Source organism: Rhincodon typus, chromosome 5, assembly GCF_021869965.1.
Source record: "Rhincodon typus isolate 14 chromosome 5, sRhiTyp1.1, whole genome shotgun sequence".
Classification (NCBI taxonomy): Eukaryota; Metazoa; Chordata; class Chondrichthyes; order Orectolobiformes; family Rhincodontidae; genus Rhincodon; species Rhincodon typus.
This window is the reverse complement of record NC_063336.1, coordinates 55,816,449-55,838,038: the sequence shown is the minus strand read 5'-3', so window position 1 is coordinate 55,838,038 and position 21,590 is coordinate 55,816,449. Positions and strand designations below refer to the sequence as shown.

At 39.2% G+C, this 21,590-nt stretch overlaps 2 protein-coding genes across 2 annotated transcripts in view; both read left to right on the top strand.

The window, feature by feature from the left end:
• Positions 1–21,590, top strand: part of mcm9 (minichromosome maintenance 9 homologous recombination repair factor) — a 56,525-nt gene that overhangs the window by 12,351 nt on the left and 22,584 nt on the right. Inside the window, exons 5-8 of the mRNA XM_048597030.1 lie at positions 125–263; positions 3,866–4,169; positions 7,539–8,327; positions 11,232–11,423. Coding sequence (XP_048452987.1) covers positions 125–263; positions 3,866–4,169; positions 7,539–8,327; positions 11,232–11,423 — 1,424 coding nt within the window. The remainder of the gene's footprint in view (positions 1–124; positions 264–3,865; positions 4,170–7,538; positions 8,328–11,231; positions 11,424–21,590) is intronic.
• LOC109922411 (G-protein coupled receptor family C group 6 member A-like) lies at positions 67–21,546 on the top strand. The gene is made up of 6 exons (XM_048597522.1): positions 67–263; positions 3,866–4,169; positions 7,539–8,327; positions 11,232–11,423; positions 15,989–16,109; positions 20,441–21,546. Exons 1-6 carry the CDS (start codon positions 67–69, stop codon positions 21,544–21,546), a joined length of 2,709 nt encoding a protein of 902 aa, XP_048453479.1.

The window sequence follows — 21,590 nt, the reverse complement described above, 5'->3', positions numbered from 1 at the left end:
TAATCACCTCTCAGTTATTGTATCTAAGTTCACACACAGCTTGATGTGTTGAAAAAATTAGTGAGCATGTTTCCCACACTTATCATGCTCGCAGTACCTTGCTGGGTTTCTCTTGTCTATCTAGTGAGTCCTTGCAATGTCCCTGATGATATTGTAGCAGCCAGAGCTCCAGGGGACATTATCATTGGAGGACTTTTCCCAGTCCACAAAACGATAGAAAATCTGGCAAATCGGACTCAACCAGGACCATTACAGTGCTCAGGGTATGTTTTGCATCTTTGTTAATGAGTTTTGTTTTGATTTGATTCAATTACAGTCTTCTTTTAAGAACGTACTTATATTCATTGAAGTTGTGTGAGATGTTTGAAGGAATGTAAGGAAAAAAATGGAGGAAAGAATGAAAAGAAAAATTACATTTTGTCATGATCTTATCAAAGAGTTAGGAAGTCACAAGTTCTTCACAGCCAACGGAGTACTTTGGCTAACACTAATCTTAACCTAATCCAGCAAATGAAAATCTTAAATTAACTAAAAATGTTTTCTATTTGCAGTCTACAAATATTATACAAAATAACAATGCTATCAGAATGTGAGCGGAGTGTACGAGGGACTGTGATATGTGAGGATGGCAATAATGCAACGAAAAATGAAATCAGACTCTCTCTGAGTGTTTGGGCTAACTTTGTACTTTCGGAAATAGAGCAGATAATTTGCTAATTTCAAGGTTTCACAAACCACAATCTGATAAGTGATCAGTTGTAGTGATTTTAGGTTAAGGGATAATATTGGAGAACTCCCCTGCACCTTTTTTAGAGTAGTATTGTGAGATTTTCTATATCTGTCTGGAAGGACAGATAGAAATCTCCATTTAAAATTTAATCTTAAATACAGTATTTCTGCAGTGCAGTGGTTGAGACCTATTTTGTTATTATCTGTGAAGGTAACAATGAAGGTTGCAATGAGTGTTGCCATTTATTCTAAAAAGAAAGAGAAAGCCATTTTTATGTATTACATGTAGTAGATCTGCAATCAATTGCATTACAGACACATAAAAGTCTCTGTGCACCTTAGATATTTTTCACTCTCATTAGTGCAAATTCAACACAGCACCAAATGTAAACTGAAAAGTGAAGAATAATTCACCAGTTCCAGATTTCCTTGTTGTGCAAATTGGTGCTAATCTGAGTCACACAATGCCCAAATTTGTGCATTGTTATGCTTGTAAACAAAAGCTATTGTTACATTGATCCATATCTTTGTTGTGGGTCATTTTATGAATTCTACATACCTGTGATGCACTTTGAGGTGCAGTACAATGTGCAAAATAGTTGTCCTAGTATATAATAAAGACTCAAATGATCCAAACAACTGTCAAAAACGGATTCAGCAAAGATTTTCAAAAAGGTAGATCAAAGGCGTGGAAGGGATTGATTCACTTTCTGTTAGGATTTAGCCAATTAAATTGAATTTTCTGCATTGTGATCTCTCATCTTACCTTTATGTCTCCCTTGCTCAGTTTCAAATTGATGCAGGTGTCTGCATGTGTATGAGCATCATGTGTGGCTGAAGGAAAATAATGTTTTCTTAAAGTAAGAGGAGCTTTACAGAATCATTAAATTATACGGCAAAGAAGAAAGTCATTTTATCGTTTTATCTGTAATAAATCTTTGAAAATGTCATCCAGTTAGCCCAACTCTTTCCCATAGCCTGAGAATGCTTCCATATCAAATATTTATCCAATTTTCTTTTGAATTTTTTATGAATCTCACCCACCTCTCAGATGCAATGGTGTTTTTCATATCATAAGAATTCTACTGCTTATATTCAATTGAGATGGATCACCTTGACTTCTTTTGTTACTGACACTTACGCGAGTGAAAGCATTTTCCTTTATTTACTCTATTATTTACTCAGGTTGGGCTGCATTAAAAATAACAAATAAGCAGACAGGATTTAGACATTTTCTACAGCAAATCAAAGATGCAACAGGGATTTGAGCACAAGAACAAGCATCTTTTATTTGAGAAATTGGACAATAGAAGAAATTTGGTAAAGATGGCTTGATGAATATTTAGGAGACTGAAGGTGAACAAATAGTGTCTAAAATTCTTTTGGTCAAAATACATTCTCTAAACTGAAACAATCGGGACACCAACAAAGTAAACATTCAAGAAGCCAAGCTTTGAGGTGATGAGAAACTTCAAAGCAGTGCAGGCAGGGCATGGCCAAAAGTCGGCCATGTTTTAGAAGGGAATTAAGGCTTTCTTGGATCTAGATTGGATAAGGTAGAAAAATGCTTGCAGAAAATCAAAGAGAATGGCTTTACTTTTTCGAAATTTAAGATGGACAAGTCATCGAAGTCTAAACGTCAGGAAGGGAAATTTAGAACTAGGGAGACGGATTCAAAATAAATGGTCTCCCATTTAAGGTGGAGATCAGAAGGAATTTCCTATCTCAGGAGGTCTTTAATCTTTGGAACACCTTAATGCAGAAAGCAGAGGAGGTTTGTCATTTAATACATTACAGGCTTATGCGAACAGATTTTTAATCTATAAGGGAATCAAGAAGAATAGGGTTCAAGTTGAAATGTGAAGATTTACCGAGATTTGATTGAATGTTGGACTAAGTTCAAAGATCTATTCCTGCTCCAATGTCCTATGTTCTTATAATAGTGTGCTAAAGTGCTCCTAATGCCCAGCAATCTTAAGGATAGCTCAAAATACGATCCCAGATCTTCCAACTACTATCACAACACGTCTGACCAATAGTAATCCTATTATAAAATGTCCACTTACCTGTCAGTAACTTTCATGGTGGTTTTCCGCACCTGGCCTGTCCTGAATGTGACAATTGTAGGACACTGGCTACAAATCCACTCAGAGCAGGGCTGGGGATGGAGGCCAAGACACAGCCTCTTTTCATAGCAATAGCTGCTGTATTCCAAGGAGAAACATTGTTAGAAGTCACAAAGCTTTTTTTAAAGCAAGTGAGAGAAGGTATGTGCATAAAGCAAGTAGGATAGGGATCAGAGTGGCAGGTGGGTTAAGAGGAAGCAGGGATGCCAGATGGATAATTGGCTAGGTGGCAGCTGAGATAGTAAGATAGAAGTTGGGTGAGGTGGTTGGATGGCAGCTGGAAGAGGGGTATGGTGACAAGTGGATAAGGTGATGGGGAATCAGGTGGGTGAAGAGGTAGTGTGCTGGGCTAGGGTTTCAGGCAAGAAGGTCAGGGACTATTGTGACAGGTTTGTGAGAAATAGGGTACCAGATGGGTAAGAGTGCAGGATGAGTAAGGGGGGGTTGGTGGTGGGGGGGAATGGTTGACTGATAAATGAAATGATGCGGGTACAAGGTAAGGGGGAAGGGTATCAGAAGGTGGGGAATGTTTGGGGGTCACAGGGGATGTGGGGATGCTGTTCACAGAGTCCCCTGGCCAGAGGGGTTGCTAGGTGGATTGGGTGGGGTCACTGAGTGGTGGTGCAGTTCAGGTGTCCAGGTGGAGGAGGTCAGCCTGTCCACCTGATGGTCAGGTTGACAGACAGGCAGATAACTGAGTTGGATGGAGTGGGGTCATTGTTGTCTGGGGTCGAGGGCTTAGATTCTAGTGTCCATTGGTGAAGGGAGGTGTGTGTGTGTGTCTGTCTTTCCAGGGAGAGATTTCTCTGCAAGACATTGGGGTCAGTTTTACAGTCAATTATAAGACGTGGAACTTTATTTATTTCCATCTAAAAGTCGAAACTATATCAACTCTAATGTAAACTGATCACCTTTTGGTCTTTACAAGCACACCACAATACTTTGTGATATAATATTCCATATGTTTCTTTATAATTATGAAAAATCTATTGTGTTTTATTTCTCTCTAGATTTGATCCTTCCATGTTTCTCCATGTCCAAACTATGATATATACAATCGAACAGATAAACAATTCAACCTTCTTACCTGATATAAAACTGGGATATGAAATTTATGACAGCTGCTCCAATGTTATCGCTGCAATACAAGCAACCCAAAGATTTCTTTCCAAATTTAACTCCTCAGACAGCAGAATTGAAGTTCATTGTAATTACACTAAATACAATCCAAATGTAAAAGCAGTTATTGGGGGCTTTTACTCAGAAATATCAATTGTAGTTGCAAGATTGTTGAATCTTTACCTTATTCCACAGGTACGTATATTTATTTTTTTATTCTCTGAAAAGTAACATTGTTCTTCAGTTCAGCTGTTTTAATTGTTTTTGGATGTGGCCATTCATGCCAAGACCAACATTTATTCCCAGCAGTTCTCTAGTTGCTCTTTGTACGGGGATGGTGGATGTTCTTCTCGAAGCACTGCAGATCATGAAGTTCAAACGTTAGGTTTGGACATCCAGAAACTTTACCATGGCACATTGAAGGAAGGTGACGTATAACTAATGAGGATGGTGGGTAACTTGGGACGAACCTTGGAATTGATAGTTTTTGCCTGCACTCATCCTTTTAGCGAGTGGATTGGGTTTTCAGGTTAGGAAGATGATTGGAGAAGAAAATCTGGACTAGTTGCTGCAATGCATGGTATAGATAATAGTTACTGCAGCTACAATATGCTAATGCTGAAGCGGGTGAGTTTTTAATTCAATAATTAGAATGTCAGTCAAGAAGATTTCTTTGTTTTGAATGGCACAAAAGGTGATGGCCTGATGGTTTTATCGCTAGCTTATTGATCTGGAGACCCAGGTAATGTTTGGCGGATCTAGGTTGAAATCACACCATGGCAGATAATGAGATTTGAATTCAATAAAAAACCTGGAATTAAAGTCCAATGATGACCTTGAAACCATTGCCAATTGTCAGAAAAATATTTGGTTCACTAACATCCTTTTGGGAAGAAAACTGCCATCCTTACTTGCTCTGGCCTACATGTGACTCCAGACCCACAGCAACATGGTTGACTCTCAACTACTTTTTGGGCAATTAGGAATGAGCACTGAATGCTAGCTTAGCCAGTGATGCCTACATCCTGTGAATGAATTTTAAAAAAGTTACTTGAGTGTTGTAGAAATGGAGAGAATTTCATTGCAATTCTGAATCATTATAATCCTCTGGGGAATTCTGAAGTAAATCACTTGCCACAAAACACTCAACTTCCAGCATCCACAGCATTTATCTAACCAGCTTAGTTCAGTGTCTATTCAGGAGGTTAATTGTGGTGATTTGATGATGGTAATGCATTAAATGTCAAGGAGAGATGATTATGTTCCATTTTTGGGGACGTAGTCATCAATTGATATCTGTGTGGTGCAAATATCATCTGGCACTTACTGGACCACAGTTAGATGTTGTCCAGGTCTTGCAGCATGCAGTCGGGCACTTCTTCATTGTCTAAGGAAATGTGAATGGAACTGAACTGTACAGTCCTCAGTAAGTGGATCCATGTCTGACTCTATGAAGGAAGACAGATCATTGATGAAACTTTGTAACACAGTTATAGAATGTTGCTGTGAGAAAATCCCACTGTGATGCCCTGTAACTGAATTAATTGGTCTCCAATCTCTATCATCAGTCTCCTTTTTATGTAAGATGTGACATAAGCTGCTGAACTGTCCTTCCCATCCCCTTGAGTTTATTATAAAACACGTTGTGCTACAAATCACTTAGCGAATTCAGCTTTTTTGTCCATGGTGAGGCTCAGGATGCACTGCAGTCTGAGCCAAGTAGTTCTGAACATGATCAATTTACAGCAGTAAGTGCTCGATGAATATATGTTGCTTGATTTCTTTGCTGGTGTTTGAAATTTGGATCAGAAATTGTCATGTACACTACAACTTCGAAACAGTAATCACCAACAGTTGGAACAAAAAGATTAAAAAATAAACTCAAACATAAACATTTACAAAAACAAAGCTGCAATATTAATTCAAATGTGTTGATGAGAAGGTGCCGGTGTTCAACTGGGATGGGCAAAGCCAGATATCGCATGACAGAGGGTTCGAGTCCAACAGGTTCATTTGAAATTACAAGCTTTCAGAGCGCTGCTCCTTTGTCAGGTGAAGTCTTGATTTCACCCGAGGATGGAACAGTAATTCAAAAGTCACACTGATGAAAACTCCTCTGAGCTTTCAGATAGTGATGGCACAAATCAGGGTTCAGACAAGGAAAAGCTTAAATATGATTTTTGATGTGGCTGAAGTACACAAATTCAGGATCATGGCAGCCACACTGCAACTTGGTTTCAGTATCCTTGAGGGAAGAAGCTGCAAAATCAGACAAGGACTCCATGCTTATTTTTATTCCATGATTGCAACATCAAAATATAGTTGCAGGTGTGTATGTGTACAAGTCGCTGTATTTGAAAGATACCCAGAAGTGGAAACAGGAATCCATGAAGCAACACTGCTGCCCACAGAATGGGAGTCACCCAATTGTTTTCTGTGTTGGGCGGGTGGTGAGAGAGGGGAGGGAATGAGCATGTTTAGTGATAATGAACAAGCTGCTCCTAAATAATGAGAAGACTCACTGGATTGCCTATGAGTCAGCTCAACAACAGCAAGGGTGAGTGTCTCCCTCAGGCACCTCAACTTTCCCAGTCAGGAAACTAGTCAGCTTTCTCTCCCACTGGGAAGGCTGTGATCGGTGAGGTAATTAGATTAAGTTCCTACATGGCCATTAATCGATGACTTAATTGATGGAGAGTCAATAAACTCACCCATGGACTTTCTCAGCCAGAGAAATTGCAGAGGCGGTGAGAACGGGGCAAATGTCTCTCAAGGTAAACTCACCCAAATATTTCCCCTTCCCATGATCTCCAGAAAGGAGAAAGTCTCACCCATATATTGAGATATGAAGGTTCACTGCTCATGTTCGCTAATAACTAATGGCCAATGACTTTATGAGTGGCAGTAAGATTCAACTTGTCTGATTAACTGCATCAATCATCAAATGCATCATAGCAACAATGCATGTGCACTCTTTCTGCTCTGGCATAGTTTTTGTGGAGGATTTTATTCATAGGCCTGTAGAAAGTACGGTTTCTATACAGTGCAGTAAAAAGTTTTCCAATCTATTATGTTTTTTGTAGTGCAGGTTAGCATGGTCTACCAGCTACAGCTCTTAGAGTGGTTTTACAAAATGAATTTTAAACAGTGAAAATCATTGCTTGCTCTCCAATTTGCAAGGGCATTCTTAGAATCTTAAAGAATGAGGAAAGTGTGAGGTTATGACCAATCCACAACATAAGTTTTCTATGCAGGTGGAAAGTTGAAATTCTACAGCAGAGTGACATTACGGTACTTCAATTATTCTGAGCTGAACTGAGTAGAACAGAATTAGTCTTGAATTATGAGACTTTTGGCTGTGGGCTCAACGTTAGTAATCCCAGAAAGAATTTATACAAACTTATTATTCATTGTAAAAAGAAGGACAAGTTCTGTCTCACACTTGTAATATTCAATTAAAAATATTTGCTCGAAATGGTACATGCCCACATTTAAGCATATAATTCTAACAATGCAAAATTATTTTGTTTTGAAATATTGCCTGGTTTTTTGAACTCTTGATAGGTCAGTTATGGATCAACAGCAGAAACACTCAGTGACAAGACAAAGTTTGCGTCATTTTTACGGACCATTCCAAATGTCAATCATCAAACTAATGCCATAACCAAACTTATGCAACACCTAAACTGGAAACGGGTCGCGGTTATTGCTTCTGACGATGCATATGGACGGGCTGGATTGAACAGTGTTATCTCACACGCAGCATGGCGCAATATATGTGTTGAATTTCATGAATTGATTCCAATTTTTAAGGATGAATACCAAAAAGCTAAAATTAATGCAACAGCTGAAATGATTATTAAGTCAACTGTACGCGTTATCATCGCATTTGTAAGATCATCAGAAATCATCAAATTGTTCACCATATTGATCCAACGGAATATAAGTAAAATCTGGATTGCCAGTAATGTCTGGTCCACTTCTCAGGTGATTGCCAGTATTAATAATATTGAAAAGATTGGAACTATTTTGGGCTTTACATTCAAAGGTGGAACAATTCCAAATTTCAAAGATTACTTAAAGAAGTTGCAGTCTTACCCCTCTGATGCTGACAAGATTATTAAAGACTACATAAACTTTGCAAATAGAAGAGATGAAAAGAAACCAACTCGGAAAAATTCAAACTCACAGGGAAATAAATCTCAAGAATGTTACCAAATTGTTGAAATTTTTAATGAACCTGGCATCTATGGTGTATACTTAGCCGTCAAAGCAATAGCTTATGCTCTTCAGGAAATGTTTAATTGTACCCAAGGAAACTGCAACCAAAATTTTAATTTCCCACCATGGCAGGTAAACATATGTCAAGATTCTTTTTATATTACATTGGCATCTACAGAGCCTTAACAGCAAAACCTCCTGCCTGATTCCCATGCCTTCGTCATTCTAAGAGTGGATTAATCCAACTCTTTCTTAACTGGTACTCAGTCCCTTCACTACCTTCAACACTTCCAGAGCTTTACAGCTTCTTTCCCATTCCAAATGGCTCTGACCTCACTTTTATATTGATCTGTCACTGGTACAGAAGCTTGAACACACCCACCAACAGGTTCATGAATAGCTTCTTTCCTGCTGTTATTAGATGGCTGAATGAACCTTTCTAACTTTAAATAAACTTGATCTTGTTACTGTTGATCTTGCTTTGTGCACTTCCTGTGCAGCTGTAACCTCATATGCCTTGCTTTGTCTAAGCACCCTCTGATCTCTATTTCCTTGTTTGCTATGATCTGCCTGTACGGCTCGCAAAACAAAACTTTTCACTGTACTTAGGTACATGTGACTACAATAAATCAATCAGTCCTACCCCAGTCATCTTCTCTATGTCAATCCACCATATAAACACTTCAGACATCTGTCTCTGACCTAGTCTGCACACTTTCCACTTCAAATTTATCTTTAGTAAGCTACTATTTGTGTCTCCCTGCACTTTCAAATCTCTTCACAAAACGTTATCTTTAGAGCTAATATTAATTTTCATCACTCTGTAAGAAACAGACAAGAAAAAAATCAATCAGCTATCTTTTTACTGGTGTTATTCTTTGTCACTTTGTTTGCATCCATGGAAGCCTCACTATTGCTTGTTTTTATCGCCAGCTGATAAAAGTTATAATTCTCTCCTTTCCTTGGCTTTTGACCCCTAACTTTGTCTGTTTTCTATTCAGTGTCACTCACCCTCCCTGAAAGCTCCAATCTAGCTCAGGAGCAGATATTACTGAGCTGTGTGAACACTAATGTCAGCATCATATTGGGGAAGCAATGTGAGAAATATTCTTTAGCAGATTAGAAAAAATAATTATACTCCAAAGAAGTAAAATTAAAGTGCACTTATCTCTTTACTAACCTTATAATTACTGATCTACTACTGTATATAAATATTATTTAGATGAGGAAAGACTGAAGAAAGCCACAGCACTGAGGGATTTGGGGATCTCAGTGCATGAATCACAATGGATAGTAACCAATTTTGGCAGGTAATAGGGAAGGCAAATGGAATGCTGGCCTTTATTTCAAAGGGAATGGAGCATAAAAATAGCGAGATCTTGCGAAAACTTGTTCAGACTTATGGCTGGAATTCTGTGAAAAGTTCTGGGCTGATTATCTAAGAAGAGACGTACTGACATCAAGTTGATCACCATACTGATTCAACGGAATATAAGTAAAATCTGGATTACCAGTGATGTCTGGTCTAATTCTAGGTAGGTTGTCAGTATGAATGATATTGAAAAGATTGGAACTATTTTGGGCTTTACATTTAAATGTGGAACAATTCTAAACTTTAAAGATTACTTAAAGAAGTTGCAGTTTTACCCCTCTGATACTATCAAAATTATTAAAAGGCACATAAACTTTGTAAATAAAAGTGATACAAAGAAACCAATTTGGAAAAATTTAAACTCACAGGGTCCAGGGAGGTCCAGAAAAGCTTTACCCGGTTGATCCTGAGTACGGAGGGATTCCCTTATGAAGAGAAGTTGTGTAGTTTGGGCCTGTACTCTTTTGATGTTTAGGAGAATGAAAGGAAACATTCTGGGCCCCTTTTCTAAGAAAAGATATACAGCCATTGGAAGAAGTCCAGACAAGGTTTATTCAGTTGATCCTGAGTATGGAGGGATTTCCTTATGAAGGGAGATTGTGTAGTTTGGGCCGGTACTCTTTGAACGTTTAGGAGAATGGAATAAAACTATCAAAATGGATAAAGTTCTTAGGGAGACTCACAGAGTAGACACGGAAAGTTGTTTCCCATTGTAAGGCAGTCAGGGAGTGGAGGACATGATCCCAGAATAAGAAGTCACCCATTTAAGACAGAATGAGGAGGAATGCTTTTCGGGGACGGTGGTGAACCTGTGTAAATCTTTACTGCAGAGGACTGTAAATAGCTGGGTCACTAAGGATATTCAAGACTGAGAGAAACAGAATTTTAATCAGTCAAGGGATTCACTGACTATGGGGCAAAGACAGGAAAGTGGAGTTAAGGATTATCCGTTCAGCTATATTCTAACTGAATGACAGAGCAAAATCAGTGGGTTGAATGCACTGCTTTTTCTCATATATCTTACTGTCTTATGGTCTTATCTCCTCATCCATGGAAAAGGTAAATCCCTTCAAATGTTTTGCAGGGAGCTCATTCATTTCCAGAGTTAGCTGAAATGGATACATGAACACAAAACACAGTTGTACTTCTTCTTTGGAAGTAATGGCAGTGACAATCCTCTGACATTTGCTGTTTCATACTGACATGATAAAGCTAGAAAGGAATACAAAACCACACCAAATCAAATAGAAGAAAGAACTCATGATGCTGGAAATCTGAAACAAAAAGAGACATTTCTGGAGAAATGTTTTTGCTCTAATGACCCTTCTTCAGAATGTTTTCAAGTAGACTCATTGGACCTGAAATGTTAATTCTGCTTTCTCTCTATTGATGCTGCCATACCTGCTCAGTTTCTCCAGCAATTTCTGTTCTTGTTTCAACCAAATCAAACCCTTGTCAATTATAAACTCTCACCTTAACACACAATAGTCGTAATTCCTTCAGTCACAATACCAGTGTTGTAAAGACTGTCTCTCTCTCTCTACCCAAGCCCCACTCTAGCCTAAGACTGTTACTCTACTTGTAGAATCCTAAGGTGTGCATTAGTTCTTTTTTGTACTTTCAATATTTGAACTTCCAATAACTAAAGAATGTTCTATTTTCAGTTGTTAAATGAATTGAAGAACGTTAAATTTAAGACAGACAATGAGCAATTTGAATTTGACAGTTCAGGAGATTTCTCAAATGGATATGACATAATCAAATGGAAGATGGAAAATGGTTCAACACAGTTTGTCAATGTTGGTAACTACGATGTGAAAAAGCAAATGATTGCTTTCTGCAGAAACTTAGCAGAGGTGAGTTATTCCAAACAATTAAGAATGGATGTGGTGGTCTTATGTACTACTTTTTCTCTGTATCTTTTTCAAAAACAAAATCTAATATAAAGTAATTTTTGTAGAATTTGTAGGTTAGATTTTAAAGCTAGCAAATTAATTTATTATTTCCAAATGCACACGGGTTTAAGGTAAAGCTGAAATTTCATAAACAAGTATTTTTTTAAAATGTAAAATTATGCAGAAATTTATGCAAATATAAAATTAATTTTTTCAGGACCAGTGAAAGTTTTCAGTATTAATTGTAAATTTAGCATACTGTGTCAAACCTAGTTACACCTAATTCAACCAGTTGCAACTTTTTCAAAAGATTTGCATCATAATTAATTGCAAACATAGGCAAATTCTTATCAATGCAATAATTTCTACCCAATTGCAGTCAGTGGGGACTTAAACAATGCACTGTATAGGGAGGCTCAGATATAATGACAACCTCTGAATTTAATGCCAGATTACCTGAAAAGTGGCAAACACAGTCAGATTGTCAAGCCACACAAAGAATGAAGTCTGCATTTCTGAAAGGAAGCTTATAGTGCAGGATGGGCAGCGGAAGTCAAAACAGGCCCCCTTTCCGAGCATAGAAAGTAGGAGTGGGCCATTTGGCTCTTCGAGACTACTCCACCATTTAATATGATCATGGCTGATCTTCTGTCTCAATGCCATATTCCTGCTGTTGCCCTATACTCTCAATGTCTTTAATAATTAAAATTGTATCAGTCTCTTTCTTCAATATGCTTGGGATTACACAAAATCAGGGCTATGAAAGAGAAATCATGTTTAGCTAATCTCATTAAGATTAATTAGTGCCCTAGTCTCCATAACAATCTGTGGTAGCAAATTCCACAGGTTGACCACCGTCTGAGTGAAAAATGTTTCCTCAACATAGTCCTAAATGATCTACTCCGTATCCTGAAACTGTAAACCCTGGTTCTTGACTCCCTAAACAGGAAACCATCCTCCCAGCATTTAATCTACCTCGCCTGTTAGAATTTTAAACATTTCAAATAGATCCACCATCATCTTTCTAAACTCTAGTGAATTCAGGTCCAGTCAAACCAGTGTGTCCTCATATGAAAATCTTGCCATCACAGGTATCATCCAAGTGAACCTCCATTGCACTCTTTCAATGGCAAATATATCCTTTATTATGTAGAGACACCAAAACTGCACAAAAGACTCCAGGTGTGAGCATACCAAGATCATATATAACTGCGTTGAAAGGTCCTTACTTCTGAACTCAAATCCTCTTGCAATGGAGGCAAACATAGTATTTGCTTTCCTAATCGCTTGCTGCATCTTCCTGTTTACTGTCATTGACTGGTGTACAAGAACAAATAGGATCACATTGTACGTCCACACTTTACAATCTATTATCATTTAAATAATACTCATCCTTTTTGTTTTTCATACCAAAATGTATAACTTCACATTTATAAATGTTATACTGCATCTGCCATATGTTTGCCTGCACACTCAATATGTCTAGCTTATCCAGAAGCCTCTTTGCATCCTCTTCACAATTCACAAACCCATCAAAGCTTGTGTCGTCAGCAAACATTTGGTTCTTTCATCCAGGTCATTTGTTGTGAACAGTTGGGCCCTAAGCACTGATCCCTGTGGTACATCACTAATTATCATCTACCAGCCAGAAAAAGACTAACTTATTACCACTCTGTTTCCAGTCTGTCAACCAGTTCTCAATGCACACCAATATATTACCCACAATCCCATCTGATTTAATGTTGCTCACTAGCTTTTTATCAAAAGCCTTCTTGAAATCCAAATACATCACATCCATTCATTCAATTTTATCTATTTTACTAAATACATCCTCAAAAAACTCCAGCAGATTAGATAAACATAATTTCATTTTCATAAATCCACACTGACTTTGTCTAATCACGTTATTGTTTTCCAAGTGTTCTGTTATCATGTTTTTTGTACGACTTTAGCATTTTCCCACTACTGATGTTAACTAGTCTGTAATTGTATTATTTTCTCTCCCTCCCTTTTTTAAATAATGGGATTACATTTGCCACCTTCCACTATCCACAGTCTATAGATTTTTGGAAGATAACCATCAATTCATCCATCATTTCCAGGATCACTCCCTTTTGTACTCCACAATGCAGATAACCAGACTCTAAGGACTTGTCAGCCTTTAATCCCATTAATTTCTCTAACACCACTTCTTTCCTAATACATTTCCACCCTCCCAGTACACCCCTGGTTCCCTAACATTTCTGAGAGGTTACTTGTGCCCTCTTTTGTGAAAGCAAAACCAAAGTAAGTATTCCATTCTTCTGCTATTTCTTTGATCCACATGTTAATTTCCACCATGTTTGATTGTAAGGGACCTACATTTGTCTTCACTAGTCTTTTTCTCTTCATAGATTTACAGAGGCTTTTAATGTGAGTTTTTCAGTACCTTTGTTTACTTTCATATTTTTTTTTTTACTTCTGATCAATTTTTTTGTCCTGTCTTGTTAAATTCTAAGCTGTTACTAGTCCTCAGGTTTGCTGCCTTTTTCTGGCAAGTTTATGTGCCTCCTCTTTGGATCTAATACCATCCCTAATTTCTTTTGTATGCCATGAATGAGCCACCTTTCCTGTTTTATTTTTGCACTGGATAGGAATGAATAATTGTTGTAACTATTCCTTAAGTATTAACTGTTGCTTATCTACTGCCTACCCTTTTAGTAAGGTTCCCCAACCCATACTACATATCCTCACAGTTCCCTTCATTTAGATTCAGGACCTTAGTTTCAGATTCAACTTCTTCATTCTTCATCATCATGAACAAATAATTTAATGATCACTCTTCACTTTCAGAATACTTGTTGCCACATTCTGTGATCGAAAAGCCTACCACTTCTCACAACTGCTTTGACAGCTTCTGTGAATAGATAAGTGAGAGGGGTCATGATGCCAAGTAGGTTGGGTGCCAGGTGGTTAGGGTACAGAGTGACAGGTAGACTATTTAAATAAGTGATGGACTACTTTGGATAAGTTGGTTCAGTCAAGGAGTATTGGGTCTAGTGGTGAACCTGGGGAAGGTCCTGAGGGGAACGAGAGTGCTGCCAACTCTGCCAATGGGAGAAGGGTTGTTTTGCAAGGAGGCAGATATCTGACAACGATGGTGATAGGTTGTGTCAGTGTTGGGTCTGGTAACGGGATGATGTTGCGTGTTGGTGAAAGAGTGGGTGTCAGATTTCCATGGAAAGTGGGGGTGTTGCCAGGTCCTAGGGGGCAAGGGGGTTGTCAGCTCGAGTGTTGGGGGTCTGTCAGATTCTAGGTGCAGTGTGAGGTGCCGGACGTTGGGAGAAGGGGGTTCTTGAGTCCCAGACAGAACGGTGCTGTTGGGTCAGGGTTCAAATAGTGCAAGGGGTCTGGGGAGGTATAGTTGTGGATTTGCTAACTTGGATGCAGTTTAATAGTCACACATGAGCTAGGCTAGATTATTAATTTTCTAACTTTCCCTGCATAACTATTAATTTAACTGCAGCATGACCCTTCGAATTCTGTAATTTAGATGGATACTTTCAGAAGGAAATTGGTGTGATGGAATTGACATGGTAATGTTAAATTTCAAAGGCAATTCCTTGGGAGCCTGCTATGTCAGGAAATCTACAGCATCCTGATGCAAATTTCCCATCTACAATGCAGAAACAACTATCTGGCCTTTGGAAAATCCAGGTGTATGTATTTAACTGCCCTGCGCAGACTCCAGACAATACAGTCAGTTTCAGAGGATTAATAAGACAAATACTGAAAATTTAATTGTTATTACTAATACAAAATCCTAACCATCCTTGCCCAAGATTGAAATTTGACTCATTTGTCTTGAATTGTTGGCTAGATATTGTTTGGACTGGCTCCTGCTACAAATTTGTTTCACACAGAGTCCTGATGACTGTAAAACATTTACATTCTGTTTGCCAAAGAGTGGTTTATGTGCCAATACCATAACTGAAACTAAGAATTGCTTATCCACTGCATCATCACACTTCCTTGTAACCTTGAACTAAAGTTGTATCCTATTTTGTTTCCCATTATCATGGGATCATAGAATCCTTACAGTGTGGAAACAGGCCATTCGGCCCAACAAGTCCACACTTCCCATCTGAAGAGAATCCCACCCAGACCCATTATCCTGCCCCTGACTTCCCATGTCTGACCCACCCAATCTAAACATCCCTGGGCACTATGGGCAATTTAGCATGGCCAATCCATCTACCCTGCACATCTTTGAACTGTGGGAGGAAACCAGAGCACCTGGAGGACCACACAAACATGGGGAGAATGTACAAACTCCACACAGACAGCTGCCCAAGCATGGAATTGAACCCAGGTCCCTAGTGCTGTGAGGCAGCAGTGCTAACCACTGAGCCACTGAGCCACCGTGCCACCCCAGCTTGTCGTACTTTTAAGCTGGCTATATTGTTGGTTTGAGCTAGCAGCTTAGGAGAAACACTGTCAACAAAATCTTCAGTCACTCATGTGCTTTTATATAATGTTTATCATAGGTTCCAACCGCTAATTGTTCACAAAGCTGTAGACCCGGAGAAAAGAAGACTACATCAACTAAACATTTCTGTTGTTTTGAATGTAATCGCTGCCCAGCAGGATCTTACTCTGAAAAAAATAGTAGGTATCAAATGAGAGATGGTACAGAGAAAATTCAGTGAAACGTATTGCATATGTAGCTATATGCACAAACAGTGAAATTGTACTTCAATTTTTTTAAAGTTATTTTGAATGTTTTACACTTGGTATTGATTGCAATACTACAGTCGAATCATGGAGAACCGTTAATCGCGAGATTGCAGATGAGAGCAAAACTGAAGTAGTTTGATTTTAATGTGAACTCCAAAGGTAAAATCCAAGCTTAAAGTCATTATTGATTCTCATTACTTTTATAGCATGTGAACTTGAGTCCCCTCCCCTCATTTGGTCAGTGAGCCAAAAGCTTAAGAAGGAACATTATCATCTGAACATTAGAATAGGGATGTGCACTCCACTAAAAGCAGTTTGTTAAAGAACTCCAAGATACAGTGAATTCATTTTTTAATTGGTTCTAGAAAATAATAGGCAGAGGTTTGCAAGCAGCAAGTAAAGCCTGTGAATACCTTTCTCCAAAGAATTCTGAAAGTTATAGACATAGAAGCCAGCTGAGAGCTATAGTCTGTCACTAAGTCAGGATAACTCATGAGCCCTTTAAAACTGATGGCTCAGTTCTGGGATATCCCACTCTATTCTCAAGAGTTTCCAATTTTTGGGTATGCCCATTGAGGCATTGGGGAAAGAGGCATAGCCTACACCTCCACACATTTCAAAGTGTTGGGCCAAGTTTTCAAAGGACCCCTGAGGTTTTGTGATCTATAGTCTGTACAGGAGAGCATTTTGGTAGGTAAGTTCAAAAGGACCTCCTCAGATCCCCATCCTCCATGTCAACATTTACCTCTCCTCCTGATGCACCACCCGCCCCTTCAGGTTCATTGTGATCCAATGCCATATGTATGCCTACTATACAGTGTACAAAAAGAAACAAACCAGATGAGATGGCAGATAGTTGCATTATTGCATTGCCTACAGTAAACAAACATTTTGTAATTGACAGAAATCATGCTGGAGCAGAGCTGTATCCATAAACTAATGGCTGTCTTGGCCTTCCCTTAAGCAGACATAATGAATTAGGGCATTTATAGTGTAGTGTTAGTGTCTCTCCCTTTGGGCCTTGGACCTGGGTTCAAGTCCCATCTGCTCCAAAAGTGTGCAATAACACATCTGAACTGGTTGATTAAACATATCTGTAACGTGCTATGTGGAACTATCACCACGCTAAATTGAACAAATATACCAGCTCAAAATCAGGCATCCATGAGGTGCTGTGGGCCATCAGCAGCAGCAAAATTGTACTTCAACACAATCTGCAACCTCATGACCTGGTACATCCCTCAGTTACCATCAAGCCAGGGAATCAACTGTACTTCAATGGAAAGTGAAGGAGAGCATGCCCAAAGCAACATGCGGCATACCTAACAATGAGGTCAATCTTGTGAAGCTACACAACAAGACTACTTGCATGCAAACAGCATAAACAAGAAGCGATAGACAGATCTAAGCTATTCCACAAACAACAGATCTAAGCTCCAGAGTCCTGCTACATCCAACCACACCTCACTGAAGGAGAAGACTCCATGAATATCCCCATCCTCAACCATGGGGTACCCCAGTACATCAGTGCAAAAGATAAGTGGAAAGCATTTGCAGCAATCTTCAGCCAGAAGTGCTGAGTGGATGATTTATCTTGGCCTCCTCCTGAGGTCCCAGCATCACAGATGCCAGTCTTCTGTTAATCTAATAAATTCCACACCATGTCAAGGAATGTTGGAGGCACTAGGTACTACAAACGCTATGGGCCCTGACAGCATTCCAGCAATAGTACTGATTTCATGCCCTCCAGAACTTGTTATATTCCTAAGCAAAGTGTCCCAGTGCAGTTCCAACAGTGGCATCGACCTGAATGTTGAAAATCGCCCAGATATGTTCTATACAGAAAAGAGGAGATTAATCTAACCCAGAAAATTAATGCCCCATCAGTCTAATCTCAATTATCAGCAAAGTGCTGGATTGTCAACAGTGCTATGAAGCAGCACCTGTTCAGCAATAACATGCTCAGTGATGCTCAGCTTGGCTTCCGCTACGGCCACTCTTCTCCTGACCTCATTAGAGCCTTCATTCAAATATGGAGAAATGAGCTGAATTCCAGAGGGGAGGTGATGTGAGGTGAGGGGAAACCTCCTTTGACATCAAGCCAGTCTTTGTCTGAGAGTGGCATCAAGGACCTCATGTAAAGTTAGAATCAATGGGAAACAGATTGAAAAATCACTGCTGCTTAAAGTCATACCTGGCACAAAGAAAGATGGTTGTGGTTATTGAAGGCCGGATACTTGAGCTCCATAACATCTCTGCAGGAGTTCCTCAGGATAGAGTCCTCGATCCAACTATCTTCAGCTGCTTTATCAATGGTTTCCCTTCCATCATAAGGTCAGAAGTGGGAAATGCTCAATGTTCAGCAACATTTGCTACTCCTGGGAAGTTAGCAGAGGTGGGAAACCTCACAACCTTTAAAAAAGTACGTGGATGAGTATTTTAAAAAGTCATAACAACCAAGGCTATGGGCCAAGTGCTGGAAAGTGGGATTAATGTAGCCCAGTGCAGACTCAGTAGTCCTCAAGGTCCTTTCCTGTGCTGTATGAGTCTATGATTCTCTGACTCTTCAGATATTGAAATAATCTTTGTCCAAATACAGAAAGACCTGAACAATATCCAGCCTTGGGCTCAAAAGTGGCAAATATCATTTTTATTAAACAGTGGAAGGTAATGACCATTTGCAACAAGGGGTAATCTAGTTATCATCCCTTGACATTCAATGGCATTACCATCACTGAATACCACACCATCAACATCCCAGGGTTATCATTGACCAGAAACACGACCGTGCTGGTCACATAAATGGAATGGCTGCAGGAACAAATCAGAGGTGAGGAATCATGCAGCGAGTCACTGATTCCCCAAAGCCCATCCACCACCTACAATGCACGAGACAGGAATGTGATGGAATACTCTGCACTTGCCTGGATGAGTGCAGATCAAACAGCACTCAAGAAACTCGACACCATCCGCGACAAAGCAATTGACTTGAATGGCACCACTTCCACAAGTATCACTCTCTCCACCATCAACACTCAATAGCAGCAGTGTGTACCATCTATTAATTGTACTGCAGAAATTCACTGAGGCTCCTCAGACAGCACCTTCCAAACTCTCGATTACATCAATCTAGAAGGACAAAGGCAGCAGGTACATCAGAATACCAATAACTCCAAGTTTGCCTCCAAGCCATTCACCACCCTTATTTGGTAATATATCACCATTCTTCCATTGTCACTGGGTCAAAATCCTGGAATTCCTTCCCCAAGGGCATTATGGGTCTATGCACAGCACATGGCCTGCAGCGGGCCAAGAAGGCAGCTCACCACCAGCTTCTCAAGGGCAACTGGCGAAAGGCTATAAATGCTGGCCAACCAGAGATGCACACATCCCACGAGTGAATAAAAATCAAAGAACGTATCAAACATTGGAATAGGTGGACTGATGGTCCATAGGGAGAAAGTGACTTGGATGTGAGCAAGAGGAGGTATGGGAAGTGTTTGAAAAGCATTCTTTGGCATGGAAGAATGGTAGACCATGGGAGTGTGGTCAAAGGAAAGGTAGTTGTGTTGAATAGACCGCCATGAGGGTCATGAGGGTCCATGATGTTCAGAGGGATGTGTTGTGGTAGTATTAATTGAGCAGGAGAATGTGAGGCGGGTGAGGGATGTAGAACATTTTCTTTCACAGTGATAGGGTTTTTGGATAAAATCCAACAGCACCAAGGTATTTTCAAACAGCCCACCATGGCACCTACATCCAAACTCTTTCCTGAGGCAATGTTAGCTACCATCACCCTCGCTCCCAGCAAGCAACAGAAACTGTGACTCTGGTACCACTTATTCCCAAGGCAGGTGTGGAACCATCAGTTTTCCTGACTGCGTTATTACCTTGAGGCTGAAAGTCCAGCCCAGAATCTAAGTGATATGGCCAAAACCTCTGTTCCAAGCTTCCTTTCAGAGCAGCTTCCTACTGGCAAGGCAAGATTGGTGAATACACCCTGTCAATTGCATAAACATTGATATTATTCATACATTTAATTATATCATAAGATAATTTTATAACTTTATTTTGCTTCCTGTGCAAAAGACTCACCTGTCAGAGGGATTTTTGCATGACTTTAAATTGTGAAGATGTACTTCCAGTGAGGTGTCACACTGGGAATACAAACTCATAAAACTAGACCAATTGTGTCAAAATATTTTGTTTCAAAATTTCACTTTACTCTTTTATGCTATTCCTTAACATTCTTTCCCCTGCAGATTCCAATGATTGTAATGAGTGTCCAGAAGACTACTGGTCTGAGGCAGGAAGGTCAAAATGCCAGCCTAGATCTATAGAGTTTCTACAATGGAAACAAACTGTTTCTGTGGTGTTAACAATATTTGTCATTTTCGGAGTACTCATAATATGTGTAATACTCACATTATTCATAAAACATTGGCATACCCCAGCTGTGAAAGCTGCAGGAGGTTGGATGTGTTACATAATGCTGTTCTCACTGGTGCTCGGTTTAATCAGTGTTGTTTTCTTCCTCGGAGAGCCGTTAGATTATATTTGTAAAATACGACAACCACTTTTTGGTATAAGCTTTACACTTTGTGTTTCCTGCATTTTGCTGAAATCTTTTCGGATCATCCTGGCTTTTAGTTTTAACCCAAGTACTCATAAAAAGTTGAAGTCTCTTTATAAACCAGTACCTGTTATAATTGTCATCACAGGAATTCAAGTGGTCATTTGTTCAATGTGGTTATCTCTGAAAGCTCCAAAACCTGTACAAAATAAGAAACTCCCCCAAATTATTTTGTTGTTGTGTGACGAAGGTTCCTATGTTGCATTTGTTGCAATGTTAGGATACATTGCTTTTCTTGCATTTGTCTGTTTTATTCTTGCTTTTAAAGGAAGAAAAGCTCCAGAAAAGTTTAATGAGGCAAAATTTATCACATTTAGCATGCTTGTTTATTTAACTGTGTGGATTTCTTTTAGTGTTATATATGTTAATGTGGGAGCTAATAACAAATATTACCCAGTAATTGAAGCAATTGCGATTTTAGCATCAATCTATAGCATTTTATGTTGCCATTTCATTCCGACCTGCTATATAGTTTACTTCAAGAAAGAAAGTAATGTTGAGTCAAATTATTTGACACATGCAAGGGAGCATTTCAAACAGAAAGGACAGTTTGTTTGTCCAGTTACCAACATGAAAAGACACTCAGGTCAGCCTTCCTCCTTGACTCAAGTGATAGCAGATTCTGAATTTGAATGTCAAGTTAATCAGAGATTTCATCTCACAAACCAGAACAAAGATTTTCAGAATCAAACACTTGAATCAACCTGTCTGAGAAAAAGACATCGAAGTGTGTGAATATTTCATGTTTTAAGAGAGAAATGAAGAAGAATAGTGGTTTT

What these genes read in the sequence shown, in the direction of transcription:
- LOC109922411 (XM_048597522.1), top strand. Translation starts at nt 67, where the DNA reads ATGTTTCCCACACTTATCATGCTCGCAGTACCTTGCTGGGTTTCTCTT. An exon ending in ATCTTTACCTTATTCCACAG is followed by an intron (nt 4,170 to 7,538) that starts GTACGTATATTT and finishes AACTCTTGATAG; the next exon opens with GTCAGTTATGGATCAACAGC. An exon ending in TTAATTTCCCACCATGGCAG is followed by an intron (nt 8,328 to 11,231) that starts GTAAACATATGT and finishes TTCTATTTTCAG; the next exon opens with TTGTTAAATGAATTGAAGAA.